A 26,428-nucleotide genomic window follows, 5' to 3' on the forward strand; every position below is an offset into this window, starting at 1 on the left:
ATGACCGTTGAAGTGAATCACACTTATTATCTCTTCATCACGGCACCTGTTAGTCGGTGGGATATATTAGGCAGTAAGTGAACATTTTGTCCTCAAAGTTGATGTGTTAGAAGCAGGAAAAATGGGCAAGTGTAAGGATTTGAGCAAGTTTGACAAGGGCCAAATTGTGATGGCTAGACGACTGGGTCAGAGCATCTCCAAAACTGCAGCTCTTGTGGGGTATTCCCGGTCCTCATCTTTTTGCTGTAGAGCTGTGATCTGTTTAGATTGGAGTTTCATGAGCTACAATATAATTTACTGGTAAAATAAACAATATGTTTGCAGTTCTTCCGCTTTTTATCTAAAAACCTACCAATTTGACTGAAGGCTGCAAGTTTCTTATGTAGCCTAATACACTCACCCCCAGTTTCCCCAGGCAAGGCTTAACCCTAGGCCCAGACTAAAATGCATGATTTAACTGAACTGAGATATCTTAAAATATGTCGGTGCCATTGTTTTGTCTCAAGATGCACACCATTAGTATTTTTTTCGAAGGCATGTTTATAAAAGCTACCTAAATGCCCTAATTGAACTAAGGCCTAATCCTGGCTTAAAGGGGACCTATTATGCGAAATTCACTTTTACATGGTGTACAGGGTTTGAACATAAATGTGTGTTTGGCAGTGTGTGTACACCACCCTATATTGGTAAAAATCCACCCTCTCCTTTTCTTAATCCCCATAAATCAGTGTTTCGCTCAGAACAAGCCATTTGCAGATTCCTGGCAAAGTGACGTCACATTTCACAGGCCCCGCCCACAAGTGTTGATGGACACTGCCTTATTAGCAAAGACCCCGTCCTCAAAGAGCTGTACAAAGTCCGCCATGTTTATCTCCTCTCCAGAGCATTTAACAGCAGCATTCAAGTAAGAAATGTGTTCTTAATAAAGCTACCAACATTCATTCAGTCAAGAGCAGTGAGGGATTTTCTGTTTATCTTTTGTTGTTTGATTCATATTAACAGCAGATATAGCAGTAGCAGTCACTTTAGTACACAGATCTAATATACACACGGGATTTCTGTGCTGCATACGTGCACAGACGATGGGCGTCGGAACAATCAATGATATAGACCAATTTACAGCCTACGTCACACTGACGTCACGCAGGTTCAACTGCGCATGTCGGTTGCAAAAGACGATCTGGAAAGTGTTATAATGTATGAAACACATTAGTGCTTTAGGCTATAGGCCTACATAAAACAAAGCTTTTGGATCGAATCAAGTAGTGTAAAGAAACTTCGTTCCTGCCTTTTGAGCTCGTCGCTAGATTCTTGGATGGAGTAGCGCAAACAGGCCTTGCAAAAACCTCTTCATCGGCACAATATTGGTTTCAATATTAATATTTTTATCCAGATCAGCCGATTCCATGCAGCTCTCTTCCACGAGGTGTCCAGCTAATATAACGCTTTCTTGAAGGGACTGATTCTTCCGTTTTTTGCCCATTATATCAAGTCAAAAGTTAAGAATTGCCTAAAATTATCAAGAGAAAAAAAACCTAATAATCACAATCTGAACTTTACATACTCAAAACTCAGCTTGTTAGCTTTAACTCCTCAAACTACTTGGACGCTTAAAAAACATGACCTTTCACTCCACTGCAGTCATCCAAGCTCTCCTCTGCTTAGCCATTTGAACTGTGTCAACCCAGAGTATGTTCGCGGTTAATTCTCAACTGAGACAAGTCACCATGGAAACGGACACTAAGAAAAAAGCACACCATACTTCTTTAATGGCTATTTACATATCGCCACCAAATTAGTGGTTGTGAAATTAAAGTAATGTTTAATCACTGTGAATAAGAACTATATTATTGGTTTAATACCAATTATATAATAAAAAGATTGATTAAACTAAATAACAGTCTGTGCTCGCAGGGATAACAGCTGTAAAGGTTTATTTTTTTGTTTAGTCATTTTGGAACCGAAAGTTGATGTTATCTGCTAACTTACCCTTAAACATACCAGGTATGTCAAACAACCTGCTATCTGGAATACCCCCAAACCTGGGACTTGATGCTCTCCTGTGCCTTACCTCCTGCTCCCGGATTACTGCTTGATCAGGTAGCCTAATCATATTTCTGAATCACTATTAAATTTGAGGAATGTAACTGATCTCCATTCATATTAGCCTGTTCCCACTAAATCAAGTCAACTTTATTTATATAGCGCTTTTAACAATGCAGATTGTTTCAAAGCAGCTTTAGAGTGTTAAACAGGAAAATAATGCAGCATAATTTTATTCAGCCGTCTAGCCATTCTGGAAAAAACGGTGATGTCATAATTTAAATGAACTGATCATACAGTGACAATGTGGGCTTTAGATCAGTAATTTAGTTTATATGGTTAATTTAGTTTAATAATTAGATTTCAATATTTAGTTGAAAAATGTTGTCCCCAACTGAGCACACCAAGCCAGAGGCAAGGAAACCAAAACCCCATCAGGTGACCTAATGGAGAAAAATAAACCTTTGGTGAAACCAGGCTCAGTCGGGGTGCCAGTTCTCCTCTGGCCAATTAACAAACAGCATATGATTATTATTCTGGAAACTTTACAGGTCATAATAGATCGGAATAGTCGAAGGATCGGAGGCAACATGCCAGAGACGGGTTTATTGAGGATGACATATCAATTTAAGTATTATTAAATTGTAATAGTCGAACAATCGGAGTCATCACGATCACAAACTACATCTTGTATTTATGAGTGCCATTTTGTGAGAGATTAAGGTCTAAGTGAATATGCAGCTTTAAATAAATGTCATTGAATAAAAAACCCAAGCTCTTTTATTCTTCAAGATAAACTTGTCACTTGAATGTTATGTAGTTTCATGTAAAATGAACTGAGATATCTTCTAGTGTTTGTCACTGATGAAGCAGCTGTGTGCAGCGCTTAAACCCCTCCCCTGGTGAAGACCTCATTCAATGCAATTCTAATAACCTCCTTAAACCTTGCGACGCAATATTCTTTATAAATACACACGAATATTTAACTCCACAACACAAGGTTTGCGGTATCAATGCTTTTATTGATTATAGGAATGTTTCAGAGCAGGTATTGAGAAGAGATTAAAGCTTAGAAAAGATTTAAATGAAGTAAAAGAATTTTTGGTAAAGATAAGAGTGTACAAAGTAACTGGAGCAGCATTACTGCACAGTCTCACAGGCACAAATATAGCCCATTTGGTGTGAACAGGATGCGTCGTTCCAAGAACGGTTAGCTGTAGGGTGGAAATATGAAAGCAGTTATTCTGATTATTATGGTGGGCTTACAATAAAAATAAAATGGAATGTTCAACTTAAAGCACATTGTGACGTCCAAATGAGCCATTTCATGTTATCGCATGATATGAAATTAGAGTATTGTAAATGATAATAGCAAGTATTCAAAAATCAGACAGCATTCTCACAGGTCCAGTTTATCTCCCCACAGTTCTCGATACCCAGATTGTTAGGTTCTCCAGAGCTCCAGTTGGTAAAGTTATACACAGATCCATCACTCCACAGCCACTGTCCTTCCTAAAGGGTGAAGACAGTGCTCTGTACTCAGACTTCAGTAAGTTCAGCGTTAAACCATCCTCATTAGAAACTTTGCGGTTACATGTTTAAAGCAGAAATTTCAGTTTAGACAAACAATTGTGTCTCTTTAGGACACACCATTTAACTTACTTCTTCACCATCATGACCACCAATCCAAGAACGTGTGGAGGAAGAAGGCAACAGACTCAGCAGGAAATCATTTTCCAGTTTATCATGCACAGATGCCAGATTTGCGTCGGCAAGACTTTGGCAGTTTCTCTAAAGAGACAGATTCTCATTGTCAATACAAAATGTGATCTTTTTTTGGCATAAAGCATAAGTGACTTTTTAAACAACTTTAGTCATTTGCAAACGGTCTGCTCTGATTGATTATTTACTCAGTCTTCTGTATTATTTATTTGCAGAAAATAAAGATCATATATCTTTATATAAGCGTCTTTGAATACTAATGTAATAACATTTAATCAATCATTTGATTCAGTGATGTAGTTAAAGACACCTAATATAATGACCACATCACCTTGTTGTAACTAACACATTACCTCTGCTGTGACCCAGGTAACCGACTGAGCGAAGAACTTGTAACACCGGTCTCCAAAATTTGACCATCTACGGGGGCATTCAACTGCACCAGAACATAAATGTTAGGGTTCTTGTAATATTCACAGCAAAGAATGCTTTAATTTTATTATTATTTTATGTGGCTTAGATTTGTTTGTGTGATTATGTGCTGAAAATGTATACTTTAGACCAGGGTTCATCAAGCTCGGTCCTGGAGGGCAACCGTCCTGCAGAGTTTAGCTCCAACCCTGATCAAACACACCTTCCTGTGATTTTCTAGTGATCCTGAATACCTTGATTAACTTGCTCAGGTGTGTTTGATCAGGGTTGGAGCTAAACTCTGCAGGACAGTGGCCCTCCAGGACCGAGTTTGAGGAACCCTGCTTTAGACACTTTAAACACCCCATTAATCATGTAAATATTTCCAAAATGCTTTTAAAATGGAATAGCAAGAGTTTTTGCAAATAAATGTCTCACCTTCTGCATTCCCCATTAAGAAGATAGTGAAAAGAAGCAGAAAACTTCTCAGCATTGCCATGATGAACCTGAAACGAATTAGCACTGCACTCATTTGTTACACACTGTTCTAAATGTATTTTAAAGACAAAAGACACTTTAGATTAGAAATGTTATTCAGTAGGTTTTTGTTCCAAAAAAAAAAAAAAACTCACCTTGGTTTGGTTGTTGCCTTTAGAATCTAAGAGGAAGATTTAGTGAAGTTCCAGAAACAGCCCTGCTTTTATACTTTATGTCAAGTGCGTATAGACCAATTTGCAGCCTACGTCACACTGACGTCACGCAGGTTCAACTGCGCATGTCGGTAAATCGTGTTTTTTTTATTTTATTTTTTTTATTAAACATTCACTTACAATATGCAAAGGTGAAGCCATAAACCAGAAAACATAGCCAGAGGTTCAGGGACGGAGAAACATTACATAATTTGAGTTTGGAGAAAAATAAATAAATAAAAATGAAAATAAATAAACAGATGAGGAAGCATCAATTAAACACAAGTCTTCCCACAAAATATAAAATAATAATAATGAAATGAGAAAAAAAAAAACCCCGAAAGAAGCAACAACATTATATTAATTACCAATACATTAATTAAACAAAAACGCCACAATTTGAGCATACATTCAGAGTTTTAGTAGCCTTTTTGTTGCAAGAGGTAGATATAGATTTAATATAGATCTTAACATCTTCTTGAAAGTGAGAAAAATTGGGGGTAACTTTAATAGTTTTACATTTGTGGATAAAATATTTAGCAAGAAAAATTATTAGGTTGCAAAGAAAAAAAATATTTTCATCTTGCTTCTCATAACTGAAAAACCCAAACAAAACATCCTTGAAATAGAGCTCAAAATCTTTATATATATTGTTTACAATGAACTGGCAAATATCTTGCCAAAGTTTTCTTGTATGACCACAATGCCAAAAAAGATGCAAGATAGTTTCTGGTTGTGAATCACAAAAAGTACAATCGGTAAATCGTGTTTCCCAAACGGGGTGCCGTCTGACTGACGAGAGCAGGGGTGCCGTATAAAAGTCCTTCAAATCATTTTTTTTTACCCCTCAAATTTTTCAAATAATTATCTCTTTGTAAACTTTGTTCAATGCATGCGAGTGCTGCCGTATGTTCGAATACGACCAGTCATTTTCGCTGTCATCACCCGGGTGACGCGCCAGAAGACGCGAATGAGAAGTCACGCGCGCTGTGAGAAAATGCACTCTATGCACTCATCCGAGAGCGCGCACATGTCTCACAGCGCGCAAATATTGAGTTCTCTTTCAAGTCTTGTTCTTCAACGGACAAACTCACACAAAAAGTATGTCAACAGGTCCATCTTGAGTATTCTAGCAGACATAGTCTGTATATGCCTTAAGTAAACTTTATACAGTCGAGAAAGACGACGCATATCCGAGCATTGTCAAGGACATCACTCACTGCTCTTGATTGAATATCTTTTGTAAGTTTAATAGGATTAATCTTTAATTTATACACTCAAATATGCAATGTTATTTTACATTTGATCAATTTCTGTACCTGAAAACTTATGTTAGACGTACCTGAAAAGCATAGTTTATTTTATTAGTATCTTTGCTCAATAGTATTTATTTGTGCTGCTGCTTGTATTTAAATTATTTGTTCTTATTATTTTCATTATTTTTATTTGACAGTGGTCATTTTTTCCCTGAACATAGCAAATACTGAACTGTACTGGAACCGTGAACTTAAAACCGTGATCAATCCGAACCGTAAAGTATGCGAGGGGGTGCCACAAAATGGAGAACATTTTCAAAGGGTGCCATGACTGAAAAAAGGTTGGGAAACACTGCTTTAGGCTATACACAGGGCCGGCGCGTGCCTATAGGCGAACTAGGCAGCCAGCACAGTCAGGGCGGCAAGAAAAAAATACCCCCCCCCCCCCCCCCCCCCCAATTTAATTAATTTAATTATAATTTTTTGGACATTCGTTTGAATTATTGGACTTCCATCATTAAGTTATCACTCCATTCATTATTCTAAATCTAAATTAACTTTCTAGTAGCCAGTAGCCTACTACGCCCACCCCACATTGAGCGCCAGACTCCCTGATGTACAATCCAAAAATATCATCAAAACGAAAAAAAAAAAAAGAAAAAAAATCTGTACATGAATACAAAAGATGACTACTTTTACTGCTGGTTATGGCTAATGGTTTTATAGCCTAACGCGCTTCTGAAAGGTAGGCTTAATGTGTATGTGAGAGAAAGTGGCGGAGAAGTTGTGTCTCACCTTATTTTGTGCGTAAATGAAAAATGAAAGTTGACTGGACGAAGGCTACATTGAGCACATCTGAATCCATTTTTTGTAAATGTAATGTTACATCTGTTCCCGATTTATGCCGTCCTACAGCGGCTATTTTTGGCCAGAGACACAACGTTGCCATCAGACCTATTGCTGGGATGCCATATTGATATTAATAATAATAGCCTACGAATAGCTTTGCGCACACAGAGACTACCACTGATTTGCGTGTGTCATTCATTAAAAATGAACTAGAGACTTGTGCGTTCAGCACATTTGAATAAGAAACAATATGGAGTCCATAAAACACAAAAGCACAATAGGCATATCGCTTTTTATATTTCGTTGTGTTGTGCACTACTGGGCCACCGTATAAAACGCATGCAGATGATAATATTTCATGATGATGAAGAACTGCAATGTCACGGCATGTTCACGAGCTGTGAAGGCTTCACCTCTGGGGGTGGGGAAAAACAGCTCATTTGCATTTAAAGGAGACACACACAAAACAGCTCATTTTTTCTCAAACCCAAAAATTGGCATTTTCAAAATGGTATATTAAATGATCTGTTAGGAATTTTAATCTGAAACTTCACAGACACACTCTGGGGACACCTGAGACTTATATTACATCTTGAAAAAAGAGGCATAATACGTGCACTGTCTGAAACCAGGCCTCAATTTTTGATTTTTCATTGTATCCTCTGTTTAGTGATTAGCCTACATACATATGATATATATGAAATTTTGATGTAATATTTTAATGAAATATTTAACCTCACCTGACAAGAGAGTAAAATGTGAAATATAGGCCTTCTTCAGATGAAGGTGTGTTGGATGGGTGAAATTCCAGAGTATGGGACACCATACTTGGCTACACGTCACGTCACTTTTCACTTTATTGTTTCACAGAAGAACAAATAGTTGCAAGTTTCCCAATATGGAACATAAATATGAGAAATGCATGTAGGAGCTGGATATGCCCATCCAAAACCAGAAAAAGTGATGATTCAAGAATGAACAAGGTCAAATTCAGCCTCTAAACTTGTCTCACCAAAAAGCAGCACGTTTCATAAGCCAGGAAACTTGACTCACAGCGGTTTCTACAAGATCACAATGTTCATCATGGTGGGATTGTGTTTGTACATGCAACTCCATAATCATGACCGTGATTGTGGCGGGAATGACGACATGCTCTTTGATATATGATGTTGTGGTAATGCCAACAGCAGATTGGCTGATATCGATTAAACTGCTAAATCCTGGACTAAAACTGAATTGTCTACATACCCAGACGCTTAAAAATAAGAGATTGTAAGTGAAAGTGTTGATGAAAGACACTAACATCTTTTTGTATTTTTATCGTAGGCCTGCTAGTAAAGTTATTTTTAAAATAATTATTTAATTAATTTTAATGTCATGTACAATTTCATAAACTATGTCCTGGATGACTAAGCATCTCCATAGCAATACATCCTGCAAGTCATTAATGACATATAAATCAGTCACACGCCCTTTAATCATTGTTACGTAATCATGTGTACAGAATGTGCGCGTGTCTGTTCATTCTGTGGCCGCGGGGTGGCGCCACTGAGAGCTCAAGGACCTGACAGTGTTTGGAAACTCCCTTAAAATTCTCACCTGGAGCCTCTTGAGGATTAAGCAGAGAGGAGTATTTGAAGCAAGAGGAGAGCACAGTCTGCATGGAACGTTCAAGACTGACTGCTCTCTGAAGAACAAGAGTTTCCTAAGAAAACTGGAATAATGTGGAAATGCCTCACCTGAACCGTCCAGAGCAGATTCACATGGACTGTCCGATGTAAAGGATTTTACAGCGCCGAACAAGGAAACTGAGGGATCCAGAAGTTACAGGTAACAGCCCTACCCAGTCTGCCAATGACATTAAATCTTGTGTAATGCGTATAACGCAAAGTCAGAACTAAAGTTAGAACTTTATTTACTCGTATTTAGCGCCAGTGTTTATGTTGTGGGTTTAATAATTAAAGTTTGTGCTCCTGCTCCTTGATATATTGTAGTAGCATATTTTCGGATATTACTTTCAGTAGGCTAGTATGCGTCTTGCTCTCTCTTTCTTTCTTTTTTTCTTTCTTTTTTTGGTGTTGTTGTTGTTGTTCTCATTTACTAACCGCATATATTTAAGTCAGTGACGTTTTTGTTAGGATCTATTTAAAATTTACATAAATGCAATTCACACAGACAATGAATTGCAGATAATTTCTGAATTAAATCATATTTTTGTGGGACTGTTGAAATTCTTGAAAAATTAAATGTTGGCATAAGTAGTTTGGCATGATCTTTAATTTAAAAAAAAAAATGTATTTTAGAAAATAACCACTGAAACAGTTTTGATTTAAATCATGATACATATTTTAAAAACTTTTTTCCATAAAATCAATGTCAGTGTGATGCAACCAGTGTGCAGGAAGCCATTTGTTGTCATGTGACAACCATAAACAGGAAATGATATCACAGAGAGGACCCCTGTAGACCCTCATGACTGTCAATAGGTCAGTAAGGCTATATATAATATGACAAAAGGTTAAGGTTAGCTAAGGCAACCAAAAAAAAAGTATATCTATGAAATCTTAATGATATTCATGGTTACATTTCTTTCTTTCTTTCTTTCTTTCTTTCTTTCTTTCTTTCTTTCTATAATGAAATATAAAAACCTTTTGGAAAATAATGTTTAACACTTAACCTTGTAATCAAGGTGCCTGAAAAATATTACTTTTTACTTGTGGGTTACTCCACATGACATTTATTAGAATGATTAAATCATGATTTTTATTTAAAAACCAATCATGTTATAACTTTTTTTAAATGCTTGAAACCAACATAAATACAAATATTCCGGTCCTACAAACTTGATGCATTTTGATTTCCCATTTCCCCGCCTATTTTGTATCACCTCAGACATTCTTATCTGTCATACATGTGTTGCTCAAAGACCTTGAGCAGGTTTGTACATTAACCTGAAACAGATAGGAGACCTGCAGGGTTTGGAGGAGGTGGAGTGAGACAGAGGGACTCCTGCTCTAATGTTCTTAGCTAATGCGTTGTTGATCATGGGTGACTTCTGGGAGAGTGAGAGAGAAAGAAAGAAAGGTGATTGTAGGTATTGTTGATTTTTGGGTGTGTCGCTGTACCCGTCAGGCTGCCATGCTGGGGCTTGTTTCTGAAGAGATTCCAGATCAGTTGCGCAACTGTGTGCAGAAGCAGGAGGAGTGTATGTGTGTTCTCCACTGCCCAACTGTAGGAAATAAAGTTACTGACTGATTTAAAAGAGTGTCCCTTTAGTTTTATTCATGGCTGATTTGCTTTTGCATAATCCATCACTCACACTGTTTTGATGTGGATCAGTTCCACAGATCTGAACGTGGTGAGGTCAAAGCCAGTTGTCATGGTGATGAGTTGTGTATGCAATTTGTGAGGATGACTGCCAATGATACTTCACTGTGATGCACCAACATCACTGTGACAACAATATTTACATTATTAGGCCTGTAGTGGCATTTAATCCATCATGTCAGTTGTGTTTGGGCCATTGTGCTCTTTATTGACAATTTACTTAAAATGCAGATAAATGCATTAAAATGTGCTAAATGCATATTATAGATCTTATTGTGAACAATTCATCCATGCATTTGCTTCATTTAAAAAAACAACAACATTTTAACCTCATAATGTTTCATAACCGGATCCCCCAGTGAAAAAAAACAGACCACTCTCTGGTGACATGCAGTCATTATCCAATCATTTAATCTGTTTAAACTCCGCCCACATCTCAAAATCCAATCAACAACATAATAACTAGTCGCCGCCCTACTTTTTTCTCCATTTCGATAATCTGTCACTCTCTGGTATACGTCACAATAGGGCTGGGCGGTATGACGTTATATATCGTGGCGATGGTATGTAATGTCGTCTTGTAGATTTTGCTATATTGTGTGTATCGCAGTATGTAAATATACACATGTAGCACAGCACTATTGACATGCATGAACGAGACAATAGAGCGCAATAAACTGAAAGTAAAAAATAACTCGGAAAGCCGCATCTCTTAGCATGCGATCGCAAGTTCGGTTCTCTTTCACATATATTGCGCTTGGTTGAATACACATGCAATTATGTCAAAATGCCCATATTCATGTAAACATGTCTCAAGTGAAAGTAAACAGTTGGGTGTAAGCCGGATGTATATCAGTATACTGGATCCATCAAGAGTGCAAAACAGACAAACTCAAACCCACAAAAACACAATTAGCTTTTGGAATGGCATGCGTTAATTTGTGTGTGTGTGTGTGTGTGTGTGTGTTTTGTTTTATTTTGGTCTGTTTTGCACTCTTGATGTTTTAGAGATTCACCCCTTCACTGTTGAGTCACTGTTTTTCTGCATTCTGGCTGATTTGTAGATTGTATGCACAAAAAAACGAATTTACCATTAATTTCCTCCTATGGGGGTCATTTTTGACCCGAAGGTCCTGAGTGTTACTTTTTTTTTTTTTTACGACCACTTAAACTTTTCAAATCCTGTCCCCAATGTTTTGGGGTGTTCATATACCAAGTACCAATAAAGTCACCAAGTTTCGGACCATTCCGATGAAGCTACGATTTTGTACTTTTTTTTTTTTTTATAAAACGCAAGATCCACTATAGTGGTAAAAATGTGCTATTGCGTGATAGAAAATGCTCAATGTGTCCACCGGATGGCACCGATCTCATTTAAAAAATTGCTTTCATGAGGCCTAGGTTTGACTCTAAAATGAAATACAGCTTTAATAAAAAAATGTTTTTAAAAATTATATATCATTTTTTTTAAATTATATTCAATGGGGAAAAAATGGGTCATAATTATTGCATAAATATGAATTATAAATAAAAAAAAAGTATCTAAAAACACCAAAAGAGAAAATATTATTGAACAAAAATATATTTCATTGATTTTACTCAAGTGTTTTTTTTTATCTTAATCCCGCCCTCCGGTCCTGAGTGTGACCCATAAATGAAGAACCCCAGAGGTTTAAAGCCTAATTCTGACTTAAAGCTGCTCTATGTAAAACATTTTTCAGTAAAATATCAACCACTAGGCCACTAGGCACTAGGCCAGTGTGAGGGAGTCGCCTGTTGATTGCGTTACCCTCGTTTTCCGGTTTTATTCTGCAGAAACGCTTCACTCTCACTGCAGTGTGCAACAAGTGTCATAGCAGCCGCCGAGCGAACGCACAAAGTAACGTCATAACATGATTTTCAACACACTCAGATGTATCTAATATGATAAACAGAGTTGCGTTACCTCATACTCATGACCGGAAAACCGGAAGTGGCGCTTGTGACTGCCATAATAAAAGTCCCGCCACTCTTCTCATTAACAATCACTCCAGCGGCCTTGCTCAGCTCCACAACACTCGGTCCTGCTCTGCTTCATACTACGGTAACGTTAATAAATCGCATCCATGAACATGATTTCTGCCCGAGTCCTATTGCGATTTCTTTTCCACCGGCTGTGAGGTGAAGACCATATGTCCCAAGCCTGACAAGCCAGATCCACAAGATGTTTGGTCTGGAAACTCACCATTGACAGGGCTCAATCTGAGGGGCGGGATAAACGGTTGTCTTTCAAATTCCCTCTGCACGCAATTGGGTAGCGCCATGAGCGCCACAACCAATCAGAGCGAAGAAGGTGAAGCCGAGCTAACGTTAGTCGATAGACTTTCGCAGAATCTGATCGGCAGAACACATCTTCTTTTCTTAAGAATGACTTCAGTGCCGTTCTTTGTTCTTTTCTCAAAGAAAAGCTTAACTCCAAGTCTTCCAGAGTCGCGGCCAAAGCCGATTCGAAAGGCCGCTGTTCGCCAGCTTCTTTGTTTACGAGTAGCACGCAGAACCTCCGTGACGTGCCGTCATTATGTTAAGCCCGCCCACCGACTCTACTAGGGCTGTAGCGATACACTAATCTTACGATACACAATATTCAGCCAACGATACGATTCGATACGATTCGATATAATTCTATACACTTACATCATTTTCTGAAAGATTTAAAGGGGACAGAGTGATTTTGGTGACATCTTGTGAGGGTTTCATTCACTTGGATTGAATTAACTGAACTAAAATCATCAATTACACTATGTCTCTGACTGGACAGAGAGTCTACAGCTTGCAAATGCTGGACAAAATGAATCAAAGATGTGTTGGGAAAATGAGTTCCATTTATTGAAAACAAACTGTAGCTTACAAGCCTTTGAAAAGTAATAAAGTGCAGTATTGCAATTAACAATGGAGTTTTAAAAATTGCAGCAAGTGGCCTGTTCTGAACAGTTTCTTTGACAGCTTTTTTTAGCTTGACACTGACACTTGGTTGTATTTCCAGAGTATTTCACGTTTGTGTCACACAGCTTGCAAACCAACCGCGATGCTTTGTCTAAGTCAAGGGTCTCCAACCTTTTTTCATTTGAGAGCTACTTAAAACTCTTAAATAATGCATCATAATCCTCATATTAACAACTATCCAAATTGTTTTACACCTGAAAGAGTATAGTAGTAGTCTGTACAATACCACTATTTTTTTTAAATGTTTTATTATACATGATGATAATCATAAGTAAATAATACATAAACATGTAAAGGCTGTATGCTGTTTAAAAGTAAACATTGTTTATAAATGAAAGATCAAGTGAAAAATAAGCAACATTAATAATTATAATTATTTATTTCATTATTATTATCATTATTATTAGTAGTAGAGACGTATTATTATTACATAGAGACGTAGATAAATTTACTGTAGGCTACAATCTGTAGTCAATCTCTTCACGTTAAACCGAACTTTTATTTTGACGGGTTGCCGTGATTACCAGTGTCTGTGTTCATGATATGACACTGGGTGCGCGTCTCATCATCTCCCTAGTTCAGTCAGGGCACTGATCAGGGAGTCAGCCCATTGACTTATGTCCTGATCAGTGCCCTAACTACTGAACCAGGAGCTGATTGAGACGCGCCCAGTTTTCTCAAATGAAACGGTAAATTCTCATGAAGTGACAGTTTATGCGTTCGTGTCGGCAGAGACTACAAGAGCGATTGCGCGCGCGCTGCGCCCGTCATCCACACAGACACAGAACATGCAGGAGTAATATTTAAATAGTATTTTGCAGTTTATTATTTACAGACACTAGTATATATTCGGCTTCAGTCTGGAGCCCTGCGCTTAAATTAACACGGAAGCAACTGAACGCAGCTGCTATGGTGAGCTATTTTTAGAACAGACCCGCGGGCAACTCATGTTGTTGACCCCTGAGTCCAAGTCGTCGCTTTCCTTCTTCTTTTTAAACCCAAAGTGCTCCCACACATCTGCTTTTAAGCACGAAGGCGCTGGATTTATATTCACTGCCATTTTTTTTGAATCTCCTCGCTCTGACTCCGTAAACAAGAAGAGGTAACGTTAGACGTCGGCGTCTGTGTAAAGTTAGTAGTACGGGTAACTTGCTCTACAGCGATACTAGCGGCTGGCTGACCAAATCGCTCTTCCTGCAACGCAAATGGGGGTAAACAGGGATTTGAATGGGACTTATGTATCGATACTCGCGGCTTAAAAATCGATACTTTCTTGGGAGAAAAAAATATCGATTTATATCGCAGAATCTATAAAATTGCCCAGCCTTAGACTCTACACACGCTGTGATTGGCCTGACAAGAGTTTGGTTTTTCCAGCTCTCAGGTCTACCGAGAGTTGCTAGACTACACTCGAGCCAAAATAAATGTTCTGCCGCTAGGGTGCGTCTAGATTTCTAGGCTAACATGTCCCGAGATTCTGCGCTCAAACGTGGCATCATCAAACTACGCCTTTGTTTTGAACAGGCGACCTCTAGTGGATGGAAAAGTTACATAGTGCATCTTTAATCTAAGCCTTGTCTGTGAAACCGAGCTTTGATGAATATAATGCAAAATTATTAATGGCTGGTAAATTCACAGTTTACTAGTTCTCCAGCTGTTGCAAAAAGTTATTTTAGTACCCTGACTGGAAGGAAGTTACAGTGAAAAAAGGAATAAATAATCATTTACCATTTCTGTGCTTATGAACTTTGCTCATCGTATGGTCCCTAGCAACTGTGAGTGGCATCCTGAATATGGATTAGTTTAGTAAAAATATGATGAATATTGAGATGCTGTAAATTCCTTCTTGGTCTAGCGTCTGTCATATATTCTCAGCTAGTTCCGGAAGATTCCATTTGAAGTTCTGTATACTTTATTGACAAGGACGTGTCTGATAAACGCTCTTCTGTGTAGTGTCTGCATGTCTGTACTTGCCAATGTAACTGTTGTGGTTTGTTTGTGTTTTAGACGCTGTCCCACATGAAGGTGATGGCGTTCCAGGGTAACTCTAAAGGTCTTGATAAGGCAGCCGAGCCTGTGTCGTTGCCTGTGATCACTGAACCTGACCTCATGAGCAGCCCTGATGTGCCCCTTGCAATCATGAAGAGAAAACTCGCAAAGACCAATGACATTGAGGCTGTTGTTGGTTACATGAAAGACATCCATGCACATCTACAGGTTTGAAGCACCATTATTTACTTATCATTTTCCATAGATAATTATTTATTTACATTTGTTTTAAGTGTTAAAAGTTGTACACTACTGTTCAAAAGTTTGGGGTCCGTAATTTTTTATTTCTTTTATTTAATTTTCTCTTTTATTTAACAAGGACACATTAATTTGTTAAAAAGTTATAGCAAATGTATTAACTGTATATTGTTGCAAAATATTTCGATTTCAAATAAATTCTGTTCTTTTGACTTTTTATTCATCTAAGAATTCTGAAAAAATGTATCATGGTTTCCACAAAAATATTAAGCAGCACAATTGTTTTCACTAAGCATAATAATAATAATATTTAAAAAAGCACCAAATCAGCATATTAGAATGATTTCTGAAGCATCATGTGACACTGAAGACTACAGTAGCCTAATACCTGCTGAACATTCAGAATAAATTAGATTTAAAAATATTAAAATGGATATTTAAAATGTAAAATAATGTATAAGATTACACAATATGACTGTTTTTACTGTATTTTTGACCAAATAAATGCATCCTTCCTTGGTGAACATGGAGACTTCTTTCAAAAACATAAAAATCTTACAGACCCCAAACTTATGTCAGAGTCATAGATTTCAGTCAATATGATCATATTATAATGGTTTTGTGCTAATTTTTTTTGTGTGTGTGTGTGTGTAGGTGCGGGAGCTGCTTGGTAACACTATGCGTAAGATCGTGGAGCATGTGGTGCAGGAGAAGGATGAAGTGCAGGGTTATCTGAATGGACGTGAAGATCTCACACAGTATGAATGTTACAAAACAGCCATCAAGCACTACAAGGAGCACTGCTTCAACTGGCACCAGCAGGAGGTACAAACGGGCTTTCTGCATCATTAGTTGTGGTGTGCTCACTGTTTGTGTGTGTGTGTGACATCTTTTCTCTCTTGTTTCAGTATGAATATGCTCTGAGACACCTGTATGCTTTAGTAAACCTGTGTGAGGGAGGATACCAGGCTTGGAGGTAAAAACACGTTTCCTTTTTTCACACCTCTTATTGCTTTTCTCTAGACTCTGATGTCTAAACTTTGTAAACGATAAAGCTTGTGAAGTGTGTTTCCATAATTAAACAGCGCCCTCTGCCTGCGCTAGTGAGTTATGTAAAGATTACTTGTGGGATGTGAGAGCTCATTGGCTCAATATTATTTGTGATTTTAAATCTCATATCTCTCCATTCCCACAGAATCACAGCAGCCATGGATGACATTTGTTACTTCAGACAATAGAAATGTGAATTTGAGCCTCAGAGGACTTTTATTGGACGAACTACTCCTGCACATAAGAATCTGATTGTGGAAGAAATCTGTATCGACACACACAGCTTTGATTTGAATCTTTTTGAAAAGGTTTCTTTTTAATGAGGATTTGCACTTTTAATTTTTTTTTTTTATGGGATGTTTTACTGATCTTTATTTTTTTTTTAAAGAAAGAAATCTGCTTTAAGATAGTGCCCAGCGATTCCTGACAAACACTTTGGGCTGTTAACTTTTTATACATGTATCGTGTGTGTATGTTTTGTTTGTTTTTTCATCAGATGCCTCATCAATGAGAACAACAGATTTTTGGCAGGACAGATTTAGAATGACACAATGACGTTTGAAATTAAAGCATGTTTTTTGGGACCTCAGTTATGTTAAGTTTGGAAACCAAAGCATTTACAGGTCCATTTAGAGAATGAAGTCCAAATGCATTCAAACTATTTTAAACAAACACTAGCTTGACACATTTAGCGGCATATTGCACGAATATTTTGAATTTTTATTTTAAGCTGGTGTTCATCACCTTGTTGACTGAGCCATGAACATACCCAATTTATCTCCAGTAGTGACTCAAAGGAGCTCTTATCTGACTAAATGTATATCTATCAAACGTAGCTACCTGAAGTCTGTGGTCATACTTAAAAAGTGTCTTAAATAACTGAGATCACTGCTCAAAAACAGCTGCACTTTGAGCAGTTAATGAGCAGGTGTGTTTAGTGCAATGGTGGATGTGTCAGGCTGTGCTATTATATCAAGTGCCCTCTGTTTAGAGCAAACTGAAGCCTCAAACCACTGAACTAAGGAGAGGTGTAATTTAAGATTGAGCTCTGTAGGAAAAGTGAGTTCACACTGACAACATGGGCTAAACAATACACTGAACTACTATCAGCCCTCTTTTCAATGTATCATCTGTTAAGCAGTGAGTTATTGATTATAATAATAAACCTGAATTGATTGGAATTTGTCTTTTCATTTTCTTTCAGTCCAAGTTATAGCTTTATTCTGTTGACAACTGAATAGATGTTACTAGAGGGACATTTTTTTATTTGATTTCATTGATTCTTGTATCATATACCGCATAGCAACAAAAATAAAATCAAATAAATACATTATACACCGATCAGGCACAACATTATGACCGTTGAAGTGAATCACACTTATCTCTTCATCACGGCACCTGTTAGTCGGTGGGATATATTAGGCAGTAAGTGAACATTTTGTCCTCAAAGTTGATGTGTTAGAAGCAGGAAAAATGGGCAAGTGTAAGGATTTGAGCAAGTTTGACAAGGGCCAAATTGTGATGGCTAGACGACTGGGTCAGAGCATCTCCAAAACTGCAGCTCTTGTGGGGTATTCCCGGTCCTCATCTTTTTGCTGTAGAGCTGTGATCTGTTTAGATTGGAGTTTCATGAGCTACAATATAATTTACTGGTAAAATAAACAATATGTTTGCAGTTCTTCCGCTTTTTATCTAAAAACCTACCAATTTGACTGAAGGCTGCAAGTTTCTTATGTAGCCTAATACACTCACCCCCAGTTTCCCCAGACAAGGCTTAACCCTAGGCCCAGACTAAAATGCATGATTTAACTGAACTGAGATATCTTAAAATATGTTGGTGCCATTGTTTTGTCTCAAGATGCACACCATTAGTATTTTTTTCGAAGGCATGTTTATAAAAGCTACCTAAATGCCCTAATTGAACTAAGGCCTAATCCTGGCTTAAAGGGGACCTATTATGCGAAATTCACTTTTACATGGTGTACATGGTTTGAACATAAATGTGTGTTTGGCAGTGTGTGTACACAACCACCCTATATTGGTAAAAATCCACCCTCTCCTTTTCTTAATCCCCATAAATCAGTGTCTCGCTCAGAACAAGCCATTTGCAGATTCCTGGCAAAGTGACGTCACATTTCACAGGCCCCGCCCACGAGTGTTGATGGACACTGCCTTATTAGCAAAGACCCCGTCCTCAAAGAGCTGTACAAAGTCCGCCATGTTTATCTCCTCTCCAGAGCATTTAACAGCAGCATTCAAGTAAGAAATGTGTTCTTAATAAAGCTACCAACATTCGTTCAGTCAAGAGCAGTGAGGGATTTTCTGTTTATCTTTTGTTGTTTGATTCATATTAACAGCAGATATAGCAGTAGCAGTCACTTTAGTACACAGATCTAATATACACACGGGATTTCTGTGCTGCATACGTGCACAGACGATGGGCGTCGGAACAATCAATGATATAGACCAATTTACAGCCTACGTCACACTGACGTCACGCAGGTTCAACTGCGCATGTCGGTTGCAAAAGACGATCTGGAAAGTGTTATAATGTATGAAACATTAGTGCTTTAGGCTATAGGCCTACATAAAACAAAGCTTTTGGATCGAATCAAGTAATGTAAAGAAACTTCGTTCCTGCCTTTTGAGCTCGTCGCTAGATTCTTGGATGGAGTAGCGCAAACAGGCCTTGCAAAAACCTCTTCATCGGCACAATATTGGTTTCAATATTAATATTTTTATCCAGATCAGCCGATTCCATGCAGCTCTCTTCCACGAGGTGTCCAGCTAATATAACGCTTTCTTGAAGGGACTGATTCTTCCGTTTTTTGCCCATTATATCAAGTCAAAAGTTAAGAATTGCCTAAAATTATCAAGAGAAAAAAAACCTAATAATCACAATCTGAACTTTACATACTCAAAACTCAGCTTGTTAGCTTTAACTCCTCAAACTACTTGGACGCTTAAAAAACATGACCTTTCACTCCACTGCAGTCATCCAAGCTCTCCTCTGCTTAGCCATTTGAACTGTGTCAACCCAGAGTATGTTCGCGGTTAATTCTCAACTGAGACAAGTCACCATGGAAACGGACACTAAGAAAAAAGCACACCATACTTCTTTAATGGCTATTTACATATCGCCACCAAATTAGTGGTTGTGAAATTAAAGTAATGTTTAATCACTGTGAATAAGAACTATATTATTGGTTTAATACCAATTATATAATAAAAAGATTGATTAAACTAAATAACAGTCTGTGCTCGCAGGGATAACAGCTGTAAAGGTTTATTTTTTTGTTTAGTCATTTTGGAACCGAAAGTTGATGTTATCTGCTAACTTACCCTTAAACATACCAGGTATGTCACACAACCTGCTATCTGGAATACCCCCAAACCTGGGACTTGATGCTCTCCTGTGCCTTACCTCCTGCTCCCGGATTACTGCTTGATCAGGTAGCCTAATCATATTTCTGAATCACTATTAAATTTGAGGAATGTAACTGATCTCCATTCATATTAGCCTGTTCCCACTAAATCAAGTCAAGTCAACTTTATATAGCGCTTTTAACAATGCAGATTGTTTCAAAGCAGCTTTAGAGTGTTAAACAGGAAAATAATGCAGCATAATTTTATTCAGCCGTCTAGCCATTCTGGAAAAAACGGTGATGTCATAATTTAAATGAACTGATCATACAGTGACAATGTGGGCTTTAGATCAGTAATTAAGTTTATATGGTTAATTTAGTTTAATAATTAGATTTCAATATTTAGTTGAAAAATGTTGTCCCCAACTGAGCACACCAAGCCAGAGGCAAGGAAACCAAAACCCCATCAGGTGACCTAATGGAGAAAAATAAACCTTTGGTGAAACCAGGCTCAGTCGGGGTGCCAGTTCTCCTCTGGCCAATTAACAAACAGCATATGATTATTATTCTGGAAACTTTACAGGTCATAATAGATCGGAATAGTCGAAGGATCGGAGGCAACATGCCAGAGACGGGTTTATTGAGGATGACATATCAATTTAAGTATTATTAAATTGTAATAGTCGAACAATCGGAGTCATCACGATCACAAACTACATCTTGTATTTATGAGTGCCATTTTGTGAGAGATTAAGGTCTAAGTGAATATGCAGCTTTAAATAAATGTCATTGAATAAAAAACCCAAGCTCTTTTATTCTTCAAGATAAACTTGTCACTTGAATGTTATGTAGTTTCATGTAAAATGAACTGAGATATCTTCTAGTGTTTGTCACTGATGAAGCAGCTGTGTGCAGCGCTTAAACCCCTCCCCTGGTGAAGACCTCATTCAATGCAATTCTAATAACCTCCTTAAACCTTGCGACGCAATATTCTTTATAAATACACACGAATATTTAACTCCACAACACAAGGTTTGCGGTATCAATGCTTTTATTGATTATAGGAATGTTTCAGAGCAGGTATTGAGAAGAGATTAAAGCTTAGAAAAGATTTAAATGAAGTAAAAGAATTTTTGGTAAAGATAAGAGTGTACAAAGTAACTGGAGCAGCATTACTGCACAGTCTCACAGGCCTGAACAGGCACAAATATAGCCCATTTGGTGTGAACAGGATGCGTCGTTCCAAGAACGGTTAGCTGTAGGGTGGAAATATGAAAGCAGTTATTCTGATTATTATGGTGGGCTTACAATAAAAATAAAATGGAATGTTCAACTTAAAGCACATTGTGACGTCCAAATGAGCCATTTCATGTTATCGCATGATATGAAATTAGAGTATTGTAAATGATAATAGCAAGTATTCAAAAATCAGACAGCATTCTCACAGGTCCAGTTTATCTCCCCACAGTTCTCGATACCCAGATTGTTAGGTTCTCCAGAGCTCCAGTTGGTAAAGTTATACACAGATCCATCACTCCACAGCCACTGTCCTTCCTAAAGGGTGAAGACAGTGCTCTGTACTCAGACTTCAGTAAGTTCAGCGTTAAACCATCCTCATTAGAAACTTTGCGGTTACATGTTTAAAGCAGAAATTTCAGTTTAGACAAACAATTGTGTCTCTTTAGGACACACCATTTAACTTACTTCTTCACCATCATGACCACCAATCCAAGAACGTGTGGAGGAAGAAGGCAACAGACTCAGCAGGAAATCATTTTCCAGTTTATCATGCACAGATGCCAGATTTGCGTCGGCAAGACTTTGGCAGTTTCTCTAAAGAGACAGATTCTCATTGTCAATACAAAATGTGATCTTTTTTTGGCATAAAGCATAAGTGACTTTTTAAACAACTTTAGTCATTTGCAAACGGTCTGCTCTGATTGATTATTTACTCAGTCTTCTGTATTATTTATTTGCAGAAAATAAAGGTTTACTTTATACAAGCGTCTTTGAATACTAATGTAATAACATTTAATCAGTCATTTGATTCAGTGATGTAGTTAAAGACACCTAATATAATGACCACATCACCTTGTTGTAACTAACACATTACCTCTGCTGTGACCCAGGTAACCGACTGAGCGAAGAACTTGTAACACCGGTCTCCAAAATTTGACCATCTACGGGGGCATTCAACTGCACCAGAACATAAATGTTAGGGATCTTGTAATATTCACAGCAAAGAATGCTTTAATTTTATTATTATTTTATGTGGCTTAGATTTGTTTGTGTGATTATGTGCTGAAAATGTATACTTTAGACCAGGGTTCATCAAGCTCGGTCCTGGAGGGCAACCATCCTGCAGAGTTTAGCTCCAACCCTGATCAAACACACCTTCCTGTGATTTTCTAGTGATCCTGAATACCTTGATTAACCTGCTCAGGTGTGTTTGATCAGGGTTGGAGCTAAACTCTGCAGGACAGTGGCCCTCCAGGACCGAGTTTGAGGAACCCTGCTTTAGACACTTTAAACCCCCAATTAATCATGTAAATATTTCCAAAATGCTTTTAAAATGGAATAGCAAGAGTTTTTGCAAATAAATGTCTCACCTTCTGCATTCCCCATTAAGAAGATAGTGAAAAGAAGCAGAAAACTTCTCAGCATTGCCATGATGAACCTGAAACGAATTAGCACTGCACTCATTTGCTACACACTGTTCTAAATGCATTTTAAAGACAAAAGACACTTTAGATTAGAAATGTTATTCAGTAGGTTTTTGTTCCAAAAAAAAAAAAAAACTCACCTTGGTTTGGTTGTTGCCTTTAGAATCTAAGAGGAAGATTTAGTGAAGTTCCAGAAACAGCCCTGCTTTTATACTTTATGTCAAGTGCGTATAGACCAATTTGCAGCCTACGTCACACTGACGTCACGCAGGTTCAACTGCGCATGTCGGTAAATCGTGTTTTTTTTATTTTATTTTTTTTATTAAACATTCACTTACAATATGCAAAGGTGAAGCCATAAACCAGAAAACATAGCCAGAGGTTCAGGGACGGAGAAACATTACATAATTTGAGTTTGGAGAAAAATAAATAAATAAAAATGAAAATAAATAAACAGATGAGGAAGCATCAATTAAACACAAGTCTTCCCACAAAATATAAAATAATAATAATGAAATGAGAAAAAAAAAAAAAACCCGAAAGAAGCAACAACATTATATTAATTACCAATACATTAATTAAACAAAAACGCCACAATTTGAGCATACATTCAGAGTTTTAGTAGCCTTTTTGTTGCAAGAGGTAGATATAGATTTAATATAGATCTTAACATCTTCTTGAAAGTGAGAAAAATTGGGGGTAACTTTAATAGTTTTACATTTGTGGATAAAATATTTAGCAAGAAAAATTATTAGGTTGCAAAGAAAAAAAATATTTTCATCTTGCTTCTCATAACTGAAAAACCCAAACAAAACATCCTTGAAATAGAGCTCAAAATCTTTATATATATTGTTTACAATGAACTGGCAAATATCTTGCCAAAGTTTTCTTGTATGACCACAATGCCAAAAAAGATGCAAGATAGTTTCTGGTTGTGAATCACAAAAAGTACAATCGGTAAATCGTGTTTCCCAAACGGGGTGCCGTCTGACTGACGAGAGCAGGGGTGCCGTATAAAAGTCCTTCAAATCATTTTTTTTTACCCCTCAAATTTTTCAAATAATTATCTCTTTGTAAACTTTGTTCAATGCATGCGAGTGCTGCCGTATGTTCGAATACGACCAGTCATTTTCGCTGTCATCACCCGGGTGACGTGCCAGAAGACGCGAATGAGAAGTCACGCGCGCTGTGAGAAAATGCACTCTATGCACTCATCCGAGAGCGCGCACATGTCTCACAGCGCGCAAATATTGAGTTCTCTTTCAAGTCTTGTTCTTCAACGGACAAACTCACACAAAAAGTATGTCAACAGGTCCATCTTGAGTATTCTAGCAGACATAGTCTGTATATGCCTTAAGTAAACTTTATACAATCGAGAAAGACGACGCATATCCGAGCATTGTCAAGGACATCACTCACTGCTCTTGATTGAATATCTTTTGTAAGTTTAATAGGATTAATCTTTAATTTATACACTCAAATATGCAATGTTATTTTACATTTGATCAATTTCTGTACCTGAAAACTTATGTTAGACGTACCTGAAAAGCATAGTTTATTTTATTAGTATCTTTGCTCAATAGTATTTATTTGTGCTGCTGCTTGTATTTAAATTATTTGTTCTTATTATTTTCTTTATTTTTATTTGACAGTGGTCATTTTTTCCCTGAACATAGCAAATACTGAACTGTACTGGAACCGTGAACTTAAAACCGTGATCAATCCGAACCGTAACGTATGCGAGGGGGTGCCACAAAATGGAGAACATTTTCAAAGGGTGCCATGACTGAAAAAAGGTTGGGAAACACTGCTTTAGGCTATACACAGGGCCGGCGCGTGCCTATAGGCGAACTAGGCAGCCAGCACAGTCAGGGCGGCAAGAAAAAAATACCCCCCCCCCCCCCCATTTAATTAATTTAATTATTATTTTTTGGACATTCGTTTGAATTATTGGACTTCCATCATTAAGTTATCACTCCATTCATTATTCTAAATCTAAATTAACTTTCTAGTAGCCAGTAGCCTACTACGCCCACCCCACATTGAGCGCCAGACTCCCTGATGTACAATCCAAAAATATTATCAAAACGAAAAAAAAAAAAAGAAAAAAATCTGTACATGAATACAAAAGATGACTACTTTTACTGCTGGTTATGGCTAATGGTTTTATAGCCTAACGCGCTTCTGAAAGGTAGGCTTAATGTGTATGTGAGAGAAAGTGGCGGAGAAGTTGTGTCTCACCTTATTTTGTGCGTAAATGAAAAATGAAAGTTGACTGGACGAAGGCTACATTGAGCACATCTGAATCCATTTTTTGTAAATGTAATGTTACATCTGTTCCCGATTTATGCCGTCCTACAGCGGCTATTTTTGGCCAGAGACACAACGTTGCCATCAGACCTATTGCTGGGATGCCATATTGATATTAATAATAATAGCCTACGAATAGCTTTGCGCACACAGAGACTACCACTGATTTGCGTGTGTCATTCATTAAAAATGAACTAGAGACTTGTGCGTTCAGCACATTTGAATAAGAAACAATATGGAGTCCATAAAACACAAAAGCACAATAGGCATATCGCTTTTTATATTTCGTTGTGTTGTGCACTACTGGGCCACCGTATAAAACGCATGCAGATGATAATATTTCATGATGATGAAGAACTGCAATGTCACGGCATGTTCACGAGCTGTGAAGGCTTCACCTCTGGGGGTGGGGAAAAACAGCTCATTTGCATTTAAAGGAGACACACACAAAACAGCTCATTTTTTCTCAAACCCAAAAATTGGCATTTTCAAAATGGTATATTAAATGATCTGTTAGGAATTTTAATCTGAAACTTCACAGACACACTCTGGGGACACCTGAGACTTATATTACATCTTGTAAAAAGAGGCATAATACGTGCACTGTCTGAAACCAGGCCTCAATTTTTGATTTTTCATTGTATCCTCTGTTTAGTGATTAGCCTACATACATATGATATATATGAAATTTTGATGTAATATTTTAATGAAATATTTAACCTCACCTGACAAGAGAGTAAAATGTGAAATATAGGCCTTCTTCAGATGAAGGTGTGTTGGATGGGTGAAATTCCAGAGTATGGGACACCATACTTGGCTACACGTCACGTCACTTTTCACTTTATTGTTTCACAGAAGAACAAATAGTTGCAAGTTTCCCAATATGGAACATAAATATGAGAAATGCATGTAGGAGCTGGATATGCCCATCCAAAACCAGAAAAAGTGATGATTCAAGAATGAACAAGGTCAAATTCAGCCTCTAAACTTGTCTCACCAAAAAGCAGCACGTTTCATAAGCCAGGAAACTTGACTCACAGCGGTTTCTACAAGATCACAATGTTCATCATGGTGGGATTGTGTTTGTACATGCAACTCCATAATCATGACCGTGATTGTGGCGGGAATGACGACATGCTCTTTGATATATGATGTTGTGGTAATGCCAACAGCAGATTGGCTGATATCGATTAAACTGCTAAATCCTGGACTAAAACTGAATTGTCTACATACCCAGACGCTTAAAAATAAGAGATTGTAAGTGAAAGTGTTGATGAAAGACACTAACATCTTTTTGTATTTTTATCGTAGGCCTGCTAGTAAAGTTATTTTTAAAATAATTATTTAATTAATTTTAATGTCATGTACAATTTCATAAACTATGTCCTGGATGACTAAGCATCTCCATAGCAATACATCCTGCAAGTCATTAATGACATATAAATCAGTCACACGCCCTTTAATCATTGTTACGTAATCATGTGTACAGAATGTGCGCGTGTCTGTTCATTCTG

The 26,428-nt window shown here is 37.5% G+C and overlaps 1 protein-coding gene across 1 annotated transcript; it reads left to right on the plus strand.

The window, feature by feature from the left end:
• The first annotated feature begins 8,570 nt into the window (after nt 1-8,570).
• LOC307141704 (legumain-like) lies at nt 8,571-17,755 on the plus strand. The gene is made up of 5 exons (XM_079842095.1): nt 8,571-8,800; nt 15,287-15,496; nt 16,181-16,351; nt 16,435-16,502; nt 16,722-17,755. The coding sequence occupies exons 2-5, from the start codon at nt 15,299-15,301 to the stop codon at nt 16,762-16,764; spliced, it is 480 nt and encodes a 159-aa protein (XP_079698221.1). The 5' UTR covers nt 8,571-8,800; nt 15,287-15,298; the 3' UTR covers nt 16,765-17,755.
• Nucleotides 17,756-26,428: the final 8,673 nt, after the last annotated feature.

Source organism: Gobio gobio (genome assembly GCF_949357685.1).
Source record: "Gobio gobio genome assembly, chromosome: 18".
Classification (NCBI taxonomy): Eukaryota; Metazoa; Chordata; class Actinopteri; order Cypriniformes; family Gobionidae; genus Gobio; species Gobio gobio.